The sequence below is a fragment of the Lolium perenne genome, chromosome 4, assembly GCF_019359855.2.
Source record: "Lolium perenne isolate Kyuss_39 chromosome 4, Kyuss_2.0, whole genome shotgun sequence".
In the NCBI taxonomy this organism is placed as follows: domain Eukaryota; kingdom Viridiplantae; phylum Streptophyta; class Magnoliopsida; order Poales; family Poaceae; genus Lolium; species Lolium perenne.
Genome location: NC_067247.2, coordinates 354338784 through 354358297, shown reverse-complemented (window position 1 = coordinate 354358297; position 19514 = coordinate 354338784). Strand labels below are relative to the sequence as shown.

Here is a 19514-nt window from a genome sequence, read left to right as displayed (position 1 = left end):
GCGGACGAACCGTTTTTACTTGGCGGTGGCAGTTGCCGTAATTTCAACAGAAAACTGAGGGTAAATTAAAAACGGACGAAAAATTAGGGGAGAAACCTTCCTTCCTTTATTAGTAGGTATAGATTTTTTAGGAGCCTATTTGTTACGTACAAAATCAATTTGTTGTATGCCCATCACAAAGAAACAAATTTCTACTCCCCTATAGGATAAAAAAAAGTTTGTGCTACTGCATTTTATGGGCCAGGCCCTGACAGACATAGGGTCTGAGTCTGACCTACAATACAAAAGGCCGGATTAGAAGTATGGAGGGGAGGCGAATGAAACGAAGATACTGGCTCATTCGAAGACCAGCCCAACAGGTCTCCGTCAGCACTCCAGCAGACCCGAACTTCCCTTCCCCAATTGGTGCTCGCGCATGCGCCGGCCACCGCGAACCTCGCCGCCGTTACAGAAATCTGGTGACGCTTTCGACTCAACAGAAGCTTGACCAAACCTAGATTAGAGATCCACCCTCACCGCCACCGCCACCGCCAGACGGAGAAAACCCCACACGACTTCCTAAATCCGCGATCCCCAAACCCCGATCTGTCCCGCCGCCGCCGCCGCCGAGCACGATGTTCGATTTTGATACAGAAGCCATCCACAAGATCATGTCTCCCTCAGTCCGGCCCCCGCCGCTCCCGATCCCCGACGCCGCGCCCGCCTGGGTCCTCCTCGAGCCGGTGGCGTACATCGCCGACCACACCAACGCCACCACGGCGGAGGCCTCCTCCAGCACGGGCCACACCGTCCGGCTCACCGTCTGCGTCACCGACCCGCTGGGCGTCTCCCACGTCTGCGTCCACTGCCCCGGCCTCAAGGACTCGGACTTCTGCGACAGGCCCACCGTCGACTGCTCCGACAAGGACTTCCTCATCCTCTCCGTCGTCTTCATGTTCGGTCCCCACGCCAAGCAGGGCCTCAAGGAGTACTTCATATACAAGGCCGGCCCGGGTCGCCCGGCCCTCCGCCTGCTCCCAGGTCCCTATCCGCGCGGCTTCAGGGGGTCCGGCATCGCCCTCATGCCCCGCGACGACGGCGCGCATTTTGTCCTGGCCGCTCTGGACTACTCATTCCAGTTCGACGATCGTTGGGTTTATGATCTCCATATATTCTCGTCCAGGACCTGGGCCTGGACCCGTAAGGTGCCGCAGGTGGAGATATCGTCTCAAGTCAGGAGTGGGGTGTCGATCATCACACCTTCCAAGGTGATTCAGCTCGGAGGCGGCACGGTGGGATGGGTTGATCTCTGGAAGGGGATTGCGGTCTGCAACGTGTTCGACGAAATGCCCGTGCTGCGCTTCATCCCAGTGCCCCAGCTGATGCCTGGCCACATGGAGGGCTCCAAGTCATCGTGGCAGGTGCGAAACGTCTCCTACAGCAATGGTATGATCAAGTTTGTCGAGATAGAGAAACATGAGAGACATGATCCTGATGAAAGGACGTTGGATGACATGGATACGCTCTACGAATCAGACTGCTTGCCCAAGCCCAAAGTAATTGGCTGGAGGGCCATGACATGGTATAGAATGATTTCCTGGGACCATTGGCGCAAAGGGAGCATGGCTTATGACAAGGAAATCTCGGTTGACTGCCAAACACATTCTATGTTGTTCTCCCAGCCTAATGCCGGAGAGTTGACACTCAAGAACCTGCTAGCATCTTTCCCTGTCCTGACCTTGACCTGTGATCGCGATGATATTGTTTACATGTTGTGTCAAACAAAATCTGGCGACAAAAAATCATGGCTGATCAGTGTTGACCTGAAAAAGAAGATATTGGTCGAAGTGGCACCATTTTCTCTCCAAGGATACTTCGCCCCGGCCCAACCTTCTGAATTGTCCAGTTACCTGAACAGAGCTCCAGGTACTTATACCAATGCGTGTTTGTAAATCATAGGATTTCTTCTTAACGACAGATTACTTTGTTGTTGCTCTTCTTCTTTTGTTAAGCAAGGTTCATTATTATGAGTACATTTGAGTATTGGAGATTTAGTGGTTCATCTCGTTGTCCACATGTCTGGGTTGTCTGTCAAGGCGTTGACGAATAATGCAAAGTCAGTAGGGTTACAGGCTTATCATGTACTGATGAACAAATTTTTTTTTTGTTGCATTTTGAGCTACCTATGCAAATCAATTAATAAACACACTTATGCATCCTTGGTTTGCTGGTCTAAAGACCTCCTTTTGCACAATGTTTATTTTGATTACTTTTGTTTTCTACGTGTGGTTGCTGAGTTTAGCACTAAATCCGCATAGCCATCATACTAGCTGGGTGAAACTCTTGTAAAGAATGTGTTGGAATCCAACTTTACCTGCAGGTTTGGTTGGTCTGGTTCATACCTTTGACATATTTAGGATGCTAACTGACCAAAAGAGAGATTGAATTATCAGAATGTTCACTGCAAGGTGATGACAGCCAGCAGTTGTGACCTGAAAGGCTATACCTATCTAAGTGTAGTAATATAGTATTGCTAGCTACCGAGTAAGGTTATCTGACTGGTGTTAAAGCGCCAAGCCATTAAATATCCAAAGCTTTCAATCAGTTACTGGATCTTTGCGAAGCTCTGCAGGTGGTTCAGTTCAATCCCCAGTCAGAGCAGCAAACAAAGCCCATCTCACCACAACACCGATTCACATTTTGGACAGGGCAATCTGGTAGACATGGGCGCGCCGCTGCACTGTTATAAATTTTTCCCGCTAGCAAGCCACCCGTGGTAGAATTTGGACTAAAGATTGCCTCGCTAAATGAGGTCTCCAGCACAATGATGGTTGCTTTGTGTGCTTCTATGCCACTCAAGACGCTTATCCCCTTTTCACTGGATATTCTGTGGTGAACATAATCTGGAGTTTGATATTCCAGTGGCCTAAATTAGTCGGGGTCGTGCATATATGTTCATCAGCACGGCGGTCTTCTGCCAGCTCCAGTTTTCATGCGAGCAAAGAAAAAGGGCGCTCTGCAGTTTCCGTGTTTATAATTTCTTCTCCAGTTTCAGAATAGCCCCATTTTTATGATTTTGTTTCGTACTTAATACACATTGGGAAGCAACAAACTCGCATTGGCGAGGAAAGAAGTAACGGGTATCACCGGTGGCCACCGCCATTCCTGAACATGTCCTCCTCTGGGGTAGAACGCTTCACATACTATAGAGCGAGAGCCTTGACGCCTTCCCATCAAGATTGAGTCCAGTATCAATGTTTTGCCAAAAGATGGTCAATAAAAGGCAAAACAACCTGAATATATGTCATGTGAGCTTGAGAACCGCCTAAGTGAGTGTTTAATCCAGTTTTGTAGAGTTGAGGCTGTAAACCAAACGAAATTACAATTTTAGGGCTATAGCCCTGCTCTGGTACATTTCGGGGTGAAAAGTTGTTTACGATGGAACTATTTCTCTCCATGAATGTTTTCTTGGGAGCTATTTATCTTCATTTTTATAAATGTTTTGTTGTTTTCAAGAGCCTTTTGTACTAAATCGTTTGTTAGGGCAAACAATGGTTAACTTTATTGATTAACAACGTTTATAGAGGTTGATACAGAAGTAGGTTGTTGAATCAACCACAAACGTCAGCCTGCATCTTAGACCTAAAGCATGCTTTGCTAAGCTATGTGCCTCCTTGTTTCACTGCCTTCCTTCATGAATAAAAGAACATGATATCAGCTCCATTGCCGTGGCTACAATCTCCTTGAAAATATTCCCATGACAACCTCCACCTTTGCTCAAGATGTACTAAATCGGGTTCTCTCCATTTTTATAAAAAAATTCTGTTTTCAAGAGCCTTTGTTGTACTGAATCGGGTGTGCTACTGCATTTTATGTGAAAATAAAGCAAAGAAGCAAACGGGCTGAGGATGTTCTGGTACATGGAAATGAGGTGAAGCAAGAAAGAAGATGCAAGCCCAATTTAAATGCAGCCCAAGCAGTCTCTCTCAGTCAGCTCAGCACTCCGACAGTCCGACATATCGCGGCCGCAGTTCCACTCCAGTGGAAAAAAAAAAACTCCAAATCCGATCTGAGCTAGCGCATGCGCCGCCGGCAACCGCGAACCTCGCCGTCGTTACAGAAATCCGGCAGCGATTTTGAGAATCCACCGTGCCAAAACTTCAATTCATCCATTGTAGGAGAGCCATAGAGACAAACCCAAACTACCAATCCCAGCGCTGACCGCCGCGGCCTCGCCGCCGCCCGCCGCCCGCCGCCCGCCGCCGAGCACGATGTTGGATGAGGACTGCACAGAAGCCTTCCGCAAGATCTTCTCGCCCTCCTGCCGGCCCACGCCGCTCCCGAGCCGCGACACCGCTCCCGCCCCCTGGGTGCTCCTCGAGCCGCTGGCGTACGTCGCTGACCAGACGAACGCCACCACCGCGGAGGCGTCCACCAGCACCGGCCTCACCCTCCGGGTCACCGTCTGCCTCACCGACCCTCTCGGCGTCTCCTACGTCTGCGTCCACTGCCCCGACCTCAACGACACCGACTACGCCAGCAGGCCCAGCGTCGTCTGCTCGGACAAGGACTTCCTCCTCCTCTCGCTCCTCTTCCTACACGCTCCCCAAGGACGCGAGTACTTCGTCTACAAGGCCGGCCCCGGGCGGCCGTCGCTCCGGCTGATCCCAGGTCCCTATCCGCTCGTCCTCACTGCCTCGGATTTCGGCCTCCTGCCTCGAGATGACGGCGACCATTTCGTCCTGGCCGCCCTCTGCTATTCACTGACCCCTTGGGTTTACGACCTCCATGTCTTCTCGTCCAGGACCTGGGCTTGGAGCACTAAGGTGACGCAGACGGAGATATCGTCGGATGTCCGAACGGGGGTGTCCATCATTATAGCATCCAAGGTGATTCAGCTTGGGGCTGGCACGCTTGGATGGGTTGATCTCTGGAGGGGGATAGCCTTCTGCAACGTGCTCGATGAAATTCCTGTTCTCAGGTTCATCACATTGCCTATGCTGATGCCTGGCAACAAGGACGGCGTGAAACCTGCCCCGTGGCCACTCCGGAATGTTGCCTACAGCAATGGGTTGATCAAGTTTATCGAGGTCGAAAAACATGAAAGACCAGATGTTGATGAAACATCCTATGATGACACCTGCGAGTCAGACTGCTTGACCAAGCCCAAAGAAATTGGTTGGAGGGCCATGACATGGTACACAACGACTTCTTGGGACCATTGGCGCAAGGGGTGCATGGCTTATGATGAGGAAATCTCAGTTGACTACCCAAGACTGTCTAAGATGTTGCCTCATGTGAGGGACGATGTTACCAGAGAGTTGACACTTAAGGACCTGCTAGCATCTTATCCTGTCCTGAGCTTCACCTGTCATTGTGATGATATTGTTTACATGTTGTGTAAACTAAAATCTTGCAGCCCAAAGTCATGGTTGATCACTGTTGACCTGAAAGACAAGGTATTGGTTGATTTGGCACCATTTTCTCTGGAAGGATATTTCAGCTCAGCGCACCCTTCTGAATTGTCCAGTTATCTCAAGACAGCTCTAGGTAATTGTAATACTTCTTGTTTGTAATCATACAGTTTCTTCTTGGGGAGGCAACAACAACATCAAAGCCTTTTTCCCAAGCAAGTTGGGGTGGGCTAGGTATGAAACCCAACAGAAATAAAAGTCCGATATGGCGAGTCTCTTAGAGGGTTAGACCCCAACGAATTTCTATTGGGTTCCATATCCATAGGAATGGCTGGTATTTTATGTTGGCTCGCCAAGCTTATCAAACCCTCTTCTTCGAGAGGAAGTACTTTTTTATGTTCGTTTGTTAAGCTAGTGTCATTATTATGCTTATGTTTGACTATGAGATTGGGAGCATGTTGTAGTGGTGTATCTCGTTGTCCGTCAATGAGTCGACCAATGATGCAAATTGAGTAGGGTTTACATGCTTCTCATGTCCTAATGAACAAATATAAATTCGATTACATCTTGAACTGTCTTGACAGATGCAAAGCAATTTATACACACATACGAACCCATAGTTTGCTGATCTAAAGATCACCTTTCAGGCACGATTTGTTTCTGATTATTGTATTTTCCTTGAGTGTGGTAGCTGAGCTTAGCATTAAATCTCAATAGCGATTACCAATTATGGTCTGGGGAGGACTCATATGAAGTCTGTCGGAATCAGCATTAACCCATTGGTGTGGTCATGGTCAATTGACCAACAAAGATACTGAACAATAGGAATGATCACCGGAAGGCTATAGAGCATAGGACTGCAACCAAACAGACAAAAAAAGACTGCACAAGATACAATTTAGCCGGCTCAGCAATTGGAGAAATGCATGTGGCAAGGAGACGTCACTCCCAACTCTATGGGGGCGTAGAAACTTCTGGCTGTGCCGTATTTTGCTGTCCAAATTCTCAATTGGGCCTGCCATCTGACACTCATGGAAGATTTCCTGACCATTTGGCGCGGCTGTGGCTATTTGGGGGATTTGATCGATTTAGGATGCTTATATTTTCCGTATCTTCTGTTTTTCTGGTTTTGTGACATAGAGTGGTTTTGGACCCTTTGATGGTCATTTATCTCACACTGTTCCTAATGCAGCAACAGAAGGTACTTGAGGGCCCTGAGAAGGAGCTGGTGACCAAGACATGTGTGCTGCTCCAGCGGCCATCATCGTCGTCTCAAAATACAACCCAAGCCTTCCTTAAACGCAAGCATGGATGGTTTTTATGGCTGCTCAAGCTTCTGTTCCATGTCCTCTCTCCTCTGCAAGATTGATGTTCCCATTTTGTTCATTGGGCCATTATGTGTTCTGCTGCTACCGATGAGTGACTATCGTTTCAATATAATTAGCTAGCTCCTAAGAAGTATGCTGTTTTGGTCAAGTGGTTGGCTCAATCTGTGTAGTGTAGACCAGGTTTGTTTGGTTTGCTTTCCTTGGAAGTTGGAAACGAAAAAACTTACAGTAGCATTGTTCTAAAATATAGTGGGAAGAGAATCTGTTATTTATATGTGGAAGATTAATTATTATAAGTCCAGTTTAAACAGAAATACAACATTCTCTATACATGCTTCTCGTTTATAATCTGATGAAAAATGTGGAAAAAGGAATGAACCTTTTGTAGGGCACACTATTGCACCTTCTGTTGATCATCATTTATTTTATTTTATTGATGGCTATCTCTTGTGAAATAAGTAGAGGTTATTTAAGCAAGTAAGCATGTATTGTTAGAGAAGAGCAATGAGCCGCTAACTGAAGACACGCTTAATCATGGTGGAAGTTTTAGCAACGAGCATCCTCAATATGAAGAGTGAAAAAAGAGTTGTGTTAAAAAAGAGTTGTGAAAAATGTGCGGGAAAAGAAAAAAAAAAAGAGTATGAGAAAAAGTGAGAGAGTTAGAGAGGATGCCCAACGTCTGTTGTTTATGTTGTCCTGGTATGGATGGCCTATAGTTGAGATCAACAACGAGTCCAGAAATTATTTGCAGGGGAGGCTGAAAGTTGACGACGACTAACTAAACGATAAGCCATTATATAATACATAAAATTATTCAAGACAAAATACCATAAATTTTCAGATTAAAGCATACAAACCACACACTAATACATCCAGTACTAGAGAAGCAACAACAAAATGACAAATTAAACTCTGATAAAACTAGTGAACAGATATGTACCTCTAAGAAATCACATCATACTCACGCGTGTCCTCTATGATCCCTTGATTTCTGAAACTGTATGATAATCTGATCATCATGAATGCTTCTGAATTTCTCTTTCTCACAGTAGCACATCATTAAATCATTTAGCTATTCATCGGATACCTTATTGCGCAAATCTGTTTTATAATCTTCATTGCTGAAAATATGCGTTCAACTGATGCAGTTGCCACAGGAAGAACGAGAGCCAACTCAATGAGACGATACACCAATGGGAAATATGTGTGTTTTGTTGTTTGAACCATCAACTGAGCAAGTTTGGATAGATTTTGACATCCATTAAATTCTTCACTTCTTCTAATGTTCATAAGAAATCTCGGGAGGTAAATTCTTAGCAACAACATGTCTGCTTCTGTGAAGTTCTCAGCTTAAATTTCAGCAAGCCGAATAAGTTTCTCAACATTAAACTTTGAGAAGTTGTTTGGCCTTTGGCGGCTCCTGGCTGGGTGCGTCCGCCGTCCGCGCGTCGCCTTCTGGCCTTCTGGGTGCAGATGTGCGGCGCTCCGCCGGACCTAGCCCCTCCTCTATCACCGGCTCGCTGCCTCGCTGGTCGTGGCCGTCGGCCCGCCGCGTCGCCTCCATCTCTGCCTCTCTTGTTCGATACTTCGATACGATGCGTGCCGCGGAAGTGCAGATGGAAGACATGTTCGATACTTTGATACAATGCTGTGTGCGAGTTGGGCTGAAGCCTGGAATACCGAGCTGCTAATGGGCCTCCTTTGGAAGATTACTAGTAGTAAAAAAATACATTTTTGGATGGCAGGCTTCAGCCTGCTTAAGCCTACTTGCTGGCCTCGCCTTTGCTTGAGATGCACATCCTCTTTGGTCCTTGGTACAGGTGGTATGAAGGTACCCCATTGCGATTTGGTTAAAACATGTATGTCGAAAAATCTTGGTAACCCGGAGTTGAATAACAAGAGGTGTAGTCCTTAGCATTCAAGAAAGTGAGGCAACACTTGCTCATAAGAGGTCAAACTCATGACACATAGATATCTTCATACATGAGATACTTGGTACCACATCCTTATTATTATTGTTGACATGAATTGCATAGCTTAAAACAATGTTTTATGCTCTTTACTTTTTATTTTGTTGGATGTTTAGCACATACATTCCCTGCTTACTTGTGTTCAAGAGTTAAAAGAAATATTTCTGAAAAAGAGAGAACAAAATGTCTTCCAACAATTCCATAGGATTCTTCCAAGCATGTTTTCTTACAATGCTATTTACTATTATGCATGCTATGTAGAACGTAAGAGTTATCACTTGATGAGTTCATATTACCTATTGTCATTCTTTATTGATTGAACCTTGTGATACTTTGCATGATTATTTAGAAGCTATATATTATAAACTCCAAAGTTCATGTTAGTTTTATCACCTTCTTGCTCGGGACGAGCATATGTTAAGTGTGGGGATGTTGATGCATGTAAAATGCATACATGAATGTCCTTTATCATATTGAATTTCCACATATTTGCAATATATATGACGATAATACCATGGTTTACATTGATTTATGGGTATTTAACAATGAATCCCTTTATTTGGGTTATAACGCTGCAGAATAGGAAAACCCTATTTTGTGTATTTTTCACTTTCAGAGACCTATACAAAGTCAAATTGACCTGAGATTTTTGGAGCGTCACTTTTTCATCGGGAGAGCAGCATGGGCCCTGGAAGCTCACCTGGAGAGGCCTCAGGGCCAAAAGAGGCCAGGTGGCGCGGCCAGGAAGTCAGGCCGCGCCACCCCCTCTTTCAACTGTCGATCGCCCGTTAGCCCTATTCTTTCGTGAACTGACGTATTTTTCCCTAAAAACGACTATATATATGACCCCGAAGAGTTCTCGGGAGGAGAGCGCCACACAAGAATAGAAACACGAAAACGGAGGCTGTTGTAGAGAAGATTGGAGGGGGAAACTCCACCGAGATCACTGCCGGAGGGATCTCCACCTTGTCCAACGTCTTCATTATCATCACCATGACCAAGAGGGACTAGTCCACTGATGTCTACGGGAGCTTCTATTCTTGTAGACAGTGTTGGGCCTCCAAGAGCAGAGGTTTGTAGAACAGCAGCAAGTTTCCCTTAAGTGGATCACCCAAGGTTTATCGATCTCAGGGAGGAAGAGGTCAAAGATATCCCTCTCATGCAACCCTGCAACCACAAAGCAAGAAGTCTCTTGTGTCTCCAACACACCTAATAGGTGCACTAGTTCGGCGAAGAGATAGTGAAATACAGGTGGTATGAATAAGTAGTAGCAACGGCACCAGAAAAGTGCTTTGCCCAGGACAGTAAACAAGCAGTAGTAACGCAGCAGTAGTAACGCAAAGAAAACATAAACAAGCAGCGATAGCAGTATTTAGGAACAAGGCCTAGGGATTAGACTTTCACTAGTGGACACTCTCAACTTTGATCACATAACAGAATAGATAAATGCATACTCTACACCCTCTTGTTGGATGATGAACACCACTAACTGTGTAGGATTACACGAACCCTCAATGCCGGAGTTAACAAGCTCCACAATATTCAATGTTCATATTTAAATAACCTTAGAGTGTAAGATAGATCAACACAATTACACCAAGTACTAACATAGCATGCACACTGTCACCTTCACGCTACGAAAGGAGGCATAGATCACATCAATACCATCATAGCAATAGTTAACTTCATAATCTACAAGAGATCACAATCATAGCCTACGCCAAGTACTAACACGGATGCACACACTGTCACCATTACACCGTGCAGGAGGAATAAACTACTTTAATAACATCACTAGAGTAGCACATAGATAAATTGTGATACAAAACACATTGCAATCATAAAGAGATATAAATAAGCACTTCACTATGCCATTCATAACAGTGAATAAGTATTCTGTGAAATATAGCCTAAGAGACCCACACGGTGCACACGCTGTCACCTTTACACACGTGGGACAAGGAGTCTCCGGAGATCACATAAGTAAAATTCACTTGACTAGCATAACGACATCTAGATTACAAGCATCATCATATGAATCTCAATCATGTAAGGCAGCTCATGAGATTATTGTATTGAAGTACATAGGAGAGAGATTAACCACATAGCTACCGGTACAGCCCCGAGCCTCGATGGAGAACTACTCCCTCCTCATGGGAGACAGCAGCGTTGATGGAGATGACGGTGGTGTCGATGGAGAAGCCTTCCGGGGGCACTTCCCCGTCCCGGCGGCGTGCCGGAACAGAGACTCATGTCCCCCAGATCTTGGCTTCGCGATGGCGGCGGCTCTGGAAGGTTTCTCGTACCGTGGCTTTTTCGTATCGAGGTTTTAGGTCGAGGGGGCTTAAATAGGCGAAGAGGCGGCGTCAGGAGGTCAACGAGGCGACGACACCATAAGGCGGCGCGGCCAGGGCCTGGGCCGCGCCGGCCTATCATCTGGGGCCCCTGTGGCCCCCCTCTGGCGACTCTCGGGTGTTCTGGATGCTTCCGGGCAAAATAGGACCCTGGGCGTTGATTTCGTCCAATTCCGAGAATATTTCCTTACTAGGATTTCTGAAACCAAAAACAGCAGAAAACAGGAACTGGCCCTTCGGCATCTCGTCAATAGGTTAGTTCCGGAAAAAGCATAAATATGACATAAAATGTGCATATAACATGTAGAAATCATTAATAATGTGGCATGGAACATAAGAAATTATCGATACGTCGGAGACGTATCAGCATCCCCAAGCTTAGTTTCTGCTCGTCCCGAGCAGGTAAACGATAAACAAAGATAATTTCTGGAGTGACATGCCATCATAACCTTGATCATACTATTGTAAGCATATGTAGTGAATGCAGCGATCAAAACAATGGTAATGACATGAGTAAACAAATGAATCATGTAGCAAAGACTTTTCATGAATAGTACTTTCAAGACAAGCATCAATAAGTCTTGCATAAGAGTTAACTCATAAAGCAATAATTAAAGTAAAGGTATTGAAGCAACACAAAGGAAGATGAAGTTTCAGCGGTTGCTTTCAACTTGTAACATGTATATCTCATGGATATTGTCAACATAGAGTAATATAATAAGTGCAATATGCAAGTATGTAGGAATCAATGCACAGTTCACACAAGTGTTTGCTTCTTGAGATGGAGAGAAATAGGTGAACTGACTCAACATAAAAGTAAAAGAAAGGGCCCTTCGCAGAGGGAAGCGTTGATTGCTATATTTGTGCTAGAGCTTTGATTTTGAAAACATATAGAGAGCAATAAAAGTAAAATTTTGAGAGGTGTTTGTTGTTGTCAACGAATGGTAGTGGGCACTCTAACCCCCTTGCCAGACAAACCTTCAAAGAGCGGCTCCCATTTTATTTTATTTTTGTGTGGCACTCCTTCCAACCTTTCTTTCACAAACCATGTCTAACCGAATCCTTCGGGTGCCTGCCAACAATCTCATACCATGAAGGAGTGCCTTTTTATTTTAGTTTTATTATGATGACACTCCTCCCCACCTTTGCTTTCTCAAGCCATGGCTAACCGAATCCTTCGGGTGCCGTCCAATCAATCACATACCATGGAGGAGTGTCTATTTTTATTAATTAATTTGGGACTGGGAATCCCATTGCCAGCTCTTTTTGCAAAATTATTGGATAAGCGGATGAAGCCACTTGTCCATTGGTGAAAGTTGCACAACAAGATTGAAAGATAAACACCACATACTTCCTCATGAGCTATAAAACATTGACACAAATCAGAGGTAATAAATTTTGAATTGTTTAAAGGTAGCACTCAAGCAATATACTTTGGAATGGCGTAGAAATACCATGTAGTAGGTAGGTATGGTGGACACAATTGGCATAGTGGTTGGCTCAAGTATTTGGATGCATGAGAAGTATTCCCTCTCGATACAAGGTTTAGGCTAGCAAGGCTATTTGAAACAAACACAAGGATGAAGCGGTGCAGCAAAACTCACATAAAAGACATATTGTAAACATTATAAGACTCTACACCGTCTTCCTTGTTGTTCAAACTCAATACTAGAAATTATCTAGACCTTAGAGAGACCAAATATGCAAACCAAATTTTAGCATGCTCTATGTATTTCTTCATTAATGGGTGAAAAGTATATGATGCAAGAGCTTAAACATGAGCACAACAATTGCCAAGTATCACATTATCCAAGACATTTTTACCAATTACTACATGTAGCATTTCCCGATTCCAACCATATAACAATTAACGAAGCAGTTTCAACCTTCACCATGAAAATTAAAAGCTAAGAACACATGTGTTCATATGAACCAGCGGAGCGTGTCTCTCTCCCAAGCAATCATTTATTCAAACAAAAACAAAAACAAAAACATATAGACGCTCCAAGTAAAGTACATAAGATGTGACCGGATAAAAATATAGTTTCAAGAGAAGGAACCTGATAATTTATCGATGAAGAAGGGAATGCCTTGGGCATCCCCAAGCTTAGATGCTTGAGTCTTCTTGAAATATGCAGGGATGAACCACCGGGGCATCCCCAAGCTTAGACTTTTCACTCTTCTTGATCATAGTATATCATCCTCCTCTCTTGACCCTTGAAAACTTTCTCCACACCAAACTCGAAACAACTCATTAGAGGGTTAGTGCATAATAAAAATTCACATGTTCAGAGGTGACACAATCATTCTAAACACTTCTGGACATTGCTCAAAGCTACTGGAGGTCAATGGAACAAAGAAATCCATCCCACATAGCAAAAGAAGCAATGCGAAATAAAAGGCAGAATCTGTCAAAACAGAACAGTCCGTAAAGACGAATTTTATTGAGGCACCAGACTTGCTCAAATGAAAATGCCCAAATTGAATGAAAGTTGCGCACATATCTGAGGATCACTCACGTAAATTGGCATAATTTTCTGAGTTACCTACAGAGAATTTTGCCCAGATTCGTGACAGCAAAGAAATCTGTTTCTGCGCAGTAATCCAAATCTAGTATGAACCTTACTATCAACGACTTTACTTGGTACAACAAAGCACAAAACTAAGATAAGGAGAGGTTGCTACAGTAGTAACAACTTCCAAGACTCAAATATAAAACAAAATACTGTAGCAAAATAAACACATGGGTTATCTCCCAAGAAGTTCTTTCTTTATAGCCATTAAGATGGGCTCAGCAGTTTTAATGATGCACTCGCAAGAAATAGTATTTGAAGCAAAAGAGAGCATCAAGAAGCAAATTCAAAACACATTTAAGTCTAACATGCTTCCTATGAAAAGGAATCTTGTAAATAAACAAATTCATGAAGCATAATGCAACAAGCATAGAAAGATAAAACAAGTGCAGCTTCAAGATTTTAAGCATATAGAGAGGTGTTTTAGTAACATGAAAATTTCTACAACCATATTTTCCTCTATCATAATAATGTCCAGTAGTATCATGAGCAAACTCAACAATATAACTATCACATAAAGCATTCTTATCATGAGTCTCATGCATAAAATTATTACTCTCCACATAAGCATAATCAATTTTATTAGTAATAGTGGGAGAAAATTCAACAAAGTAGCTATCATCAAATATAGGAGGCATATTGTAATCATAATCAAATTTACTCTCCATAGTAGGTGGCAACAAAAGACTACTATCATTATAATCATCATAAATAGGAGGCAAAGTATCATCAAAGTAAATTTTCTCCTCAATGCTTGGGGGACTAAAAAGATCATGCTCATCAAAACCAGCTTCCCCAAGCTTAGAATTTTCCATAGCATTAGCAACAATAGTGTTCAAAGCATTCATATTAATAACATTCCCATTAGCATGCATATAAAGTTCCATGGGTTTTTTAATTCTCTCTTCAAACACATCATGTCCTAATTCAAGATAAAGTTCATAAAGATCTCTCATATTTTTGTTGTTTTCCATTATGCCTAACTAGTGTAAACAAGAAACAAAAAGATGCAATTGCAGGATCTAAAGGAAATAGCTTCGAGCACACGCACAATGGCGCCAGAAAAGTACTGTTACCTGGAACCGGAGTATGAGTGCCTTTTACCTTTCCTCCCCGGCAACGGCGCCAGAAAAGTGCTTGATGTCTACGGGAGCTTCTATTCTTGTAGACAGTGTTGGGCCTCCAAGAGCAGAGGTTTGTAGAACAGCAGCAAGTTTCCCTTAAGTGGATCACCCAAGGTTTATCGATCTCAGGGAGGAAGAGGTCAAAGATATCCCTCTCATGCAACCCTGCAACCACAAAACAAGAAGTCTCTTGTGTCCCCAACACACCTAATAGGTGCACTAGTTAGGCGAAGAGATAGTGAAATACAGGTGGTATGAATAAGTAGTAGCAACGGCACCAGAAAAGTGCTTTGTCCAGGACAGTAAACAAGCAGTAGTAACGCAGCAGTAGTAACGCAGTAAAACAGTAAACAAGCAGCGATAGCAGTATTTAGGAACAAGGCCTAGAGATTAGACTTTCACTAGTGGACACTCTCAACTTTGATCACATAACAGAATAGATAAATGCATACTCTACACCCTCTTGTTGGATGATGAACACCACTAACTATGTAGGATTACACGAACCCTCAATGCCGGAGTTAACAAGCTCCACAATATTCAATGTTCATATTTAAATAACCTTAGAGTGTAAGATAGATCAACACAATTACACCAAGTACTAACATAGCATGCACACTGTCACCTTCACGCTACGAAAGGAGGCATAGATCACATCAATACCATCATAGCAATAGTTAACTTCATAATCTACAAGAGATCACAATCATAGCCTACGCCAAGTACTAACACGGATGCACACACTGTCACCATTACACCGTGCAGGAGGAATAAACTACTTTAATAACATCACTAGAGTAGCACATAGATAAATTGTGATACAAAACACATTGCAATCATAAAGAGATATAAATAAGCACTTCACTATGCCATTCATAACAGTGAATAAGTATTCTGTGAAATATAGCCTAAGAGACCCACACGGTGCACACGCTGTCACCTTTACACACGTGGGACAAGGAGTCTACGGAGATCACATAAGTAAAATTCACTTGACTAGCATAACGACATCTAGATTACAAGCATCATCATATGAATCTCAATCATGTAAGGCAGCTCATGAGATTATTGTATTGAAGTACATAGGAGAGAGATTAACCACATAGCTACCGGTACAGCCCCGAGCCTCGATGGAGAACTACTCCCTCCTCATGGGAGACAGCAACGTTGATGGAGATGACGGTGGTGTCGATGGAGAAGCCTTCCGGGGGCACTTCCCTGTCCCGGCGGCGTGCCGGAACAGAGACTCCTGTCCTCCAGATCTTGGCTTCGCGATGGCGGCGGCTCTGGAAGGTTTCTCGTACCGTGGCTTTTTCGTATCGAGGTTTTAGGTCGAGGGGGCTTAAATAGGCGAAGAGGCGGCGTCAGGAGGTCAACGAGGCGACGACACCATAAGGCGGCGCGGCCAGGGCCTGGGCCGCGCCGGCCTATCATCTGGGGCCCCTGTGGCCCCCCTCTGGCGACTCTCGGGTGTTCTGGATGCTTCCGGGCAAAATAGGACCCTGGGCGTTGATTTCGTCCAATTCCGAGAATATTTCCTTACTAGGATTTCTGAAACCAAAAACAGCAGAAAACAGGAACTGGCCCTTCGGCATCTCGTCAATAGGTTAGTTCTGGAAAAAGCATAAATATGACATAAAATGTGCATATAACATGTAGAAATCATTAATAATGTGGCATGGAACATAAGAAATTATCGATACATCGGAGACGTATCATCCACCTCTGGACTATGGGTTTGTGGCAGTAGTTTGATCTATTTCTCTCATGTTCTTCATAGTTCTTAGTGCCATATGAGCTGCCTATCATGATTATGGTCATATTTGTAATACCTATGTGGTGGATCCTTATTCTATGATATTGTTTTATGACATCCGATCTTATTATATGGTGGGATGTATTGATAGATGCATATTATGTACCATGTTCTTAAGTTTATGTTCTGCTCCAACATCTATGCAAGAGCGTGTGTGGGGTGATGTGTGTGTTAGATAGAGTAGCATGGTTTTAGTGATTGGATAGTGACAATATGTTCAAGATCTTTTATGGCTTTGCCTTTCTTTTGCTACCTCACTAGGGATAAAGCGAATGCATATGTTATATTCATCATGTGACAGTAATGATGATCTTGCTTGTTCAAGGTAGCATATTTGATATTCAAACTTCATGCCAAAGTACTTATTGATATGCTCTGTTAATTCTTAATACAAGATTGGTGAGTTTTATTTCTTATGGAGTATAAGAGAGGTGTGTTGCATCATCTCTATGTTAAGATGTGATGCCCATATTAATTCTGATCTTACATATAATATTATCTGCACCTTCATATCTCATTGATGAATTGTTTTTTTTATCATAAGAAACACTTTAAGAGAGAATAGTCAAGTGAACCCATGAACCCCGGTCCACATTTCATCATAAGAAACACCTGCTTTTACATTGTTTTCTATTTGCTACACTATTTTAATCTGAAAATACAAAAATAATTACTTTTTCTCATTTGCATCCAAAACACCAAAAACAATCAACCTCTTTACAATTTTACTTAGTTATTTTATCTAGTTTAGTTTTTTTACTTATTTTATTTCTACTTGTGTTATTTACTTACACGAAACATTGTGCTTGACAACCACACGGTGTAGTTGGGAACACAAGGCATTTACTTTACCTGCAGGATTGTTAGAAGAAGAGAGAAGAGGATACTCTTTCATCCTGTTCCCCGAGAGTTCGATATAAACCCTCGAGTCACCCTTGTGGGGAAAATACTTCGCTGACGCAACACTCTGCCCTCAGAGTCCCAACGTCATCAATCATGTACCATGTTCTTAAGTACTTGTTCTGATCCAACTTGTATGCAAGAGTATGTGTGGGGAGAAGTGTGTATTAGATGGAGTAATATCGTGGTATTGATTGAATAGTGAAAATAAATTCAAGATCTACTATAGTATTTACCTTTCTTTTGCTGCCTCATTAGATAAAGTGAATTCATGCGCCATAATTATCTTGTGACATTTAGATAATCTTATTTGGTCAAGGTAGCATATTTGTGATTCAAACATAATGTCAAATTACTTAAGACTATACTATGTTGATTGCTAATTCAAGATTTCTTGGAGTTTTCCCTTTTTGAAGAGTATAAGAGAGATGTGTTGCATCATCTCTATGATAGGACGTGATGCCCATATAAATTTTTATCAAACACATGTTGAATTTCCACCAATATTATGTCTTTGATTAATTGTTTGTGTCCACTATAACTTAAAAAGAGAGTAGACAAGTGAACCCATAAACCTCGGACCATTTTAAATCATCAGAAACACATTTCCAACACAATTATTACACTTAATATTTTCTTCAATTTACCAATCCATAAATACAAAAATACTTTCTTCACTTGTAAACACACAAAACCCAAAATAACCATCTTTTCAGTACATTTATCTTGCTTGCTTAGTTTATTTACTTTACTTTGTTTTATTTATATTAATAGTTCATATTACTAATATGAAACTTTGTGCTTGACAACCACATGGTGGAGTTGGAGACACAAGACAAAAACTTTGCTTTGCATGTTGCTAAAAGAGGAGAAGAAGAAATCAGCCTCTAGCCAATTCCCCAAGAGTTCGATATAAACCCTCGAGTCATCCTCGTGGGGAAAAGACGCTCGCTACAATACTACGCACTTGGAGTCCCAACGATTAGGTACACACCGAGTTATTGCCATCAATATTGCAAGATTATCTAGTCTCTATGTGGTATTGCATCCCTATGATAAATTCAAATTATAATGTCCATTAATTATCCCTCAATAGTATTTGCCTCTTGTGAGAATAAATGTTTTATCACATTATGGGGGGATTAATATGCTTTGTGCATATTAGAAGCCCAGAAAATGCGAACATTTAAGGTTTTGTCACATAGAATTGATATTGTAAATTATCTTGCTTCTATATGACATGTTTGCTCAAAGTTCTAATTTTTTAAATGGTTTTATTGCTCTTCTTTTGGATATTGTTTGTGAGTTTCTTGGCAAGGTTTTCCACAATGTGTTTCTCTATATTATTTTTTGGAAAACCACGTGCTTTACGCTAATCATTACTTTGCATGATTGTGTAGCCTTCTAAATCTATCAAGAATCTATGCCTTTGCATGGTCTTTAATTATGTTTTATTCTTTTCCATGCATCTTTGTTGCGAATATGATCTAGGATTTACTCGTAAACTACCACCGGATATTATTTTCCAATATTTTTTGTTCTTGGACAATGGGTAATATATTATGAGGTAGATTTTTAGATCGTCTTTACATTAGCATTTGCTTTTATTTATCTTATTTCTTGCCATAAAATTCTTTTGCTCTTGAGTCCCACGTATCTTCCTTGTCTTTTATGGATCATTTTATTTTCTTACTGTTTTTTGCGGGAAAAAATAAACACTAAGAAAATAATGATCCTAGTAGTAAAAACATAATGTATTAATTTTAGGAAGATCGCCTATATTGGCTAGAACACTCTCTTAATGCTTTTATTATAACATCTCTTGTTTCAAGCATTTGCGTTTGGAAGTACCAAGTATAGAAGTATAGGCTCAATCCAAGACTTGTACCAAAAGTTCGGATAATACTCTCTCCGTCTAGAAAAAATATCTCAACTTTATTAAAATTTAACTATATCTAGACCTATTTTAGTATTAGATACATTTAAATTTGTTCAAAGTTGAGACATCCTTGTGTGGATGGAGGGAGTACAAAATATGTCGCCATTCACTCCATCG

General features: G+C 42.4%; 1 protein-coding gene across 2 annotated transcripts; it reads left to right on the top strand.

Moving 5' to 3' along the window:
* The first annotated feature begins 365 nt into the window (after window positions 1-365).
* On the top strand, window positions 366-7053 carry LOC127296926 (uncharacterized). Of its 2 annotated transcripts, none has more exons than XM_051327173.2 (2): window positions 366-1905; window positions 6586-7053. In XM_051327173.2, exons 1-2 carry the CDS (start codon window positions 615-617, stop codon window positions 6600-6602), a joined length of 1308 nt encoding a protein of 435 aa, XP_051183133.1. In that variant the 5' UTR covers window positions 366-614; the 3' UTR covers window positions 6603-7053. The 2 variants fall into 2 exon arrangements, with proteins under 2 accessions (XP_051183133.1, XP_051183134.1); XM_051327174.2 differs by lacking the exon at window positions 366-1905 and adding an exon at window positions 3957-5529.
* Window positions 7054-19514: the final 12461 nt, after the last annotated feature.

Excerpts from the sequence above, each read along its gene's own strand:
- LOC127296926 (XM_051327173.2), top strand. The coding sequence starts at position 615 with ATGTTCGATTTTGATACAGAAGCCATCCACAAGATCATGTCTCCCTCA.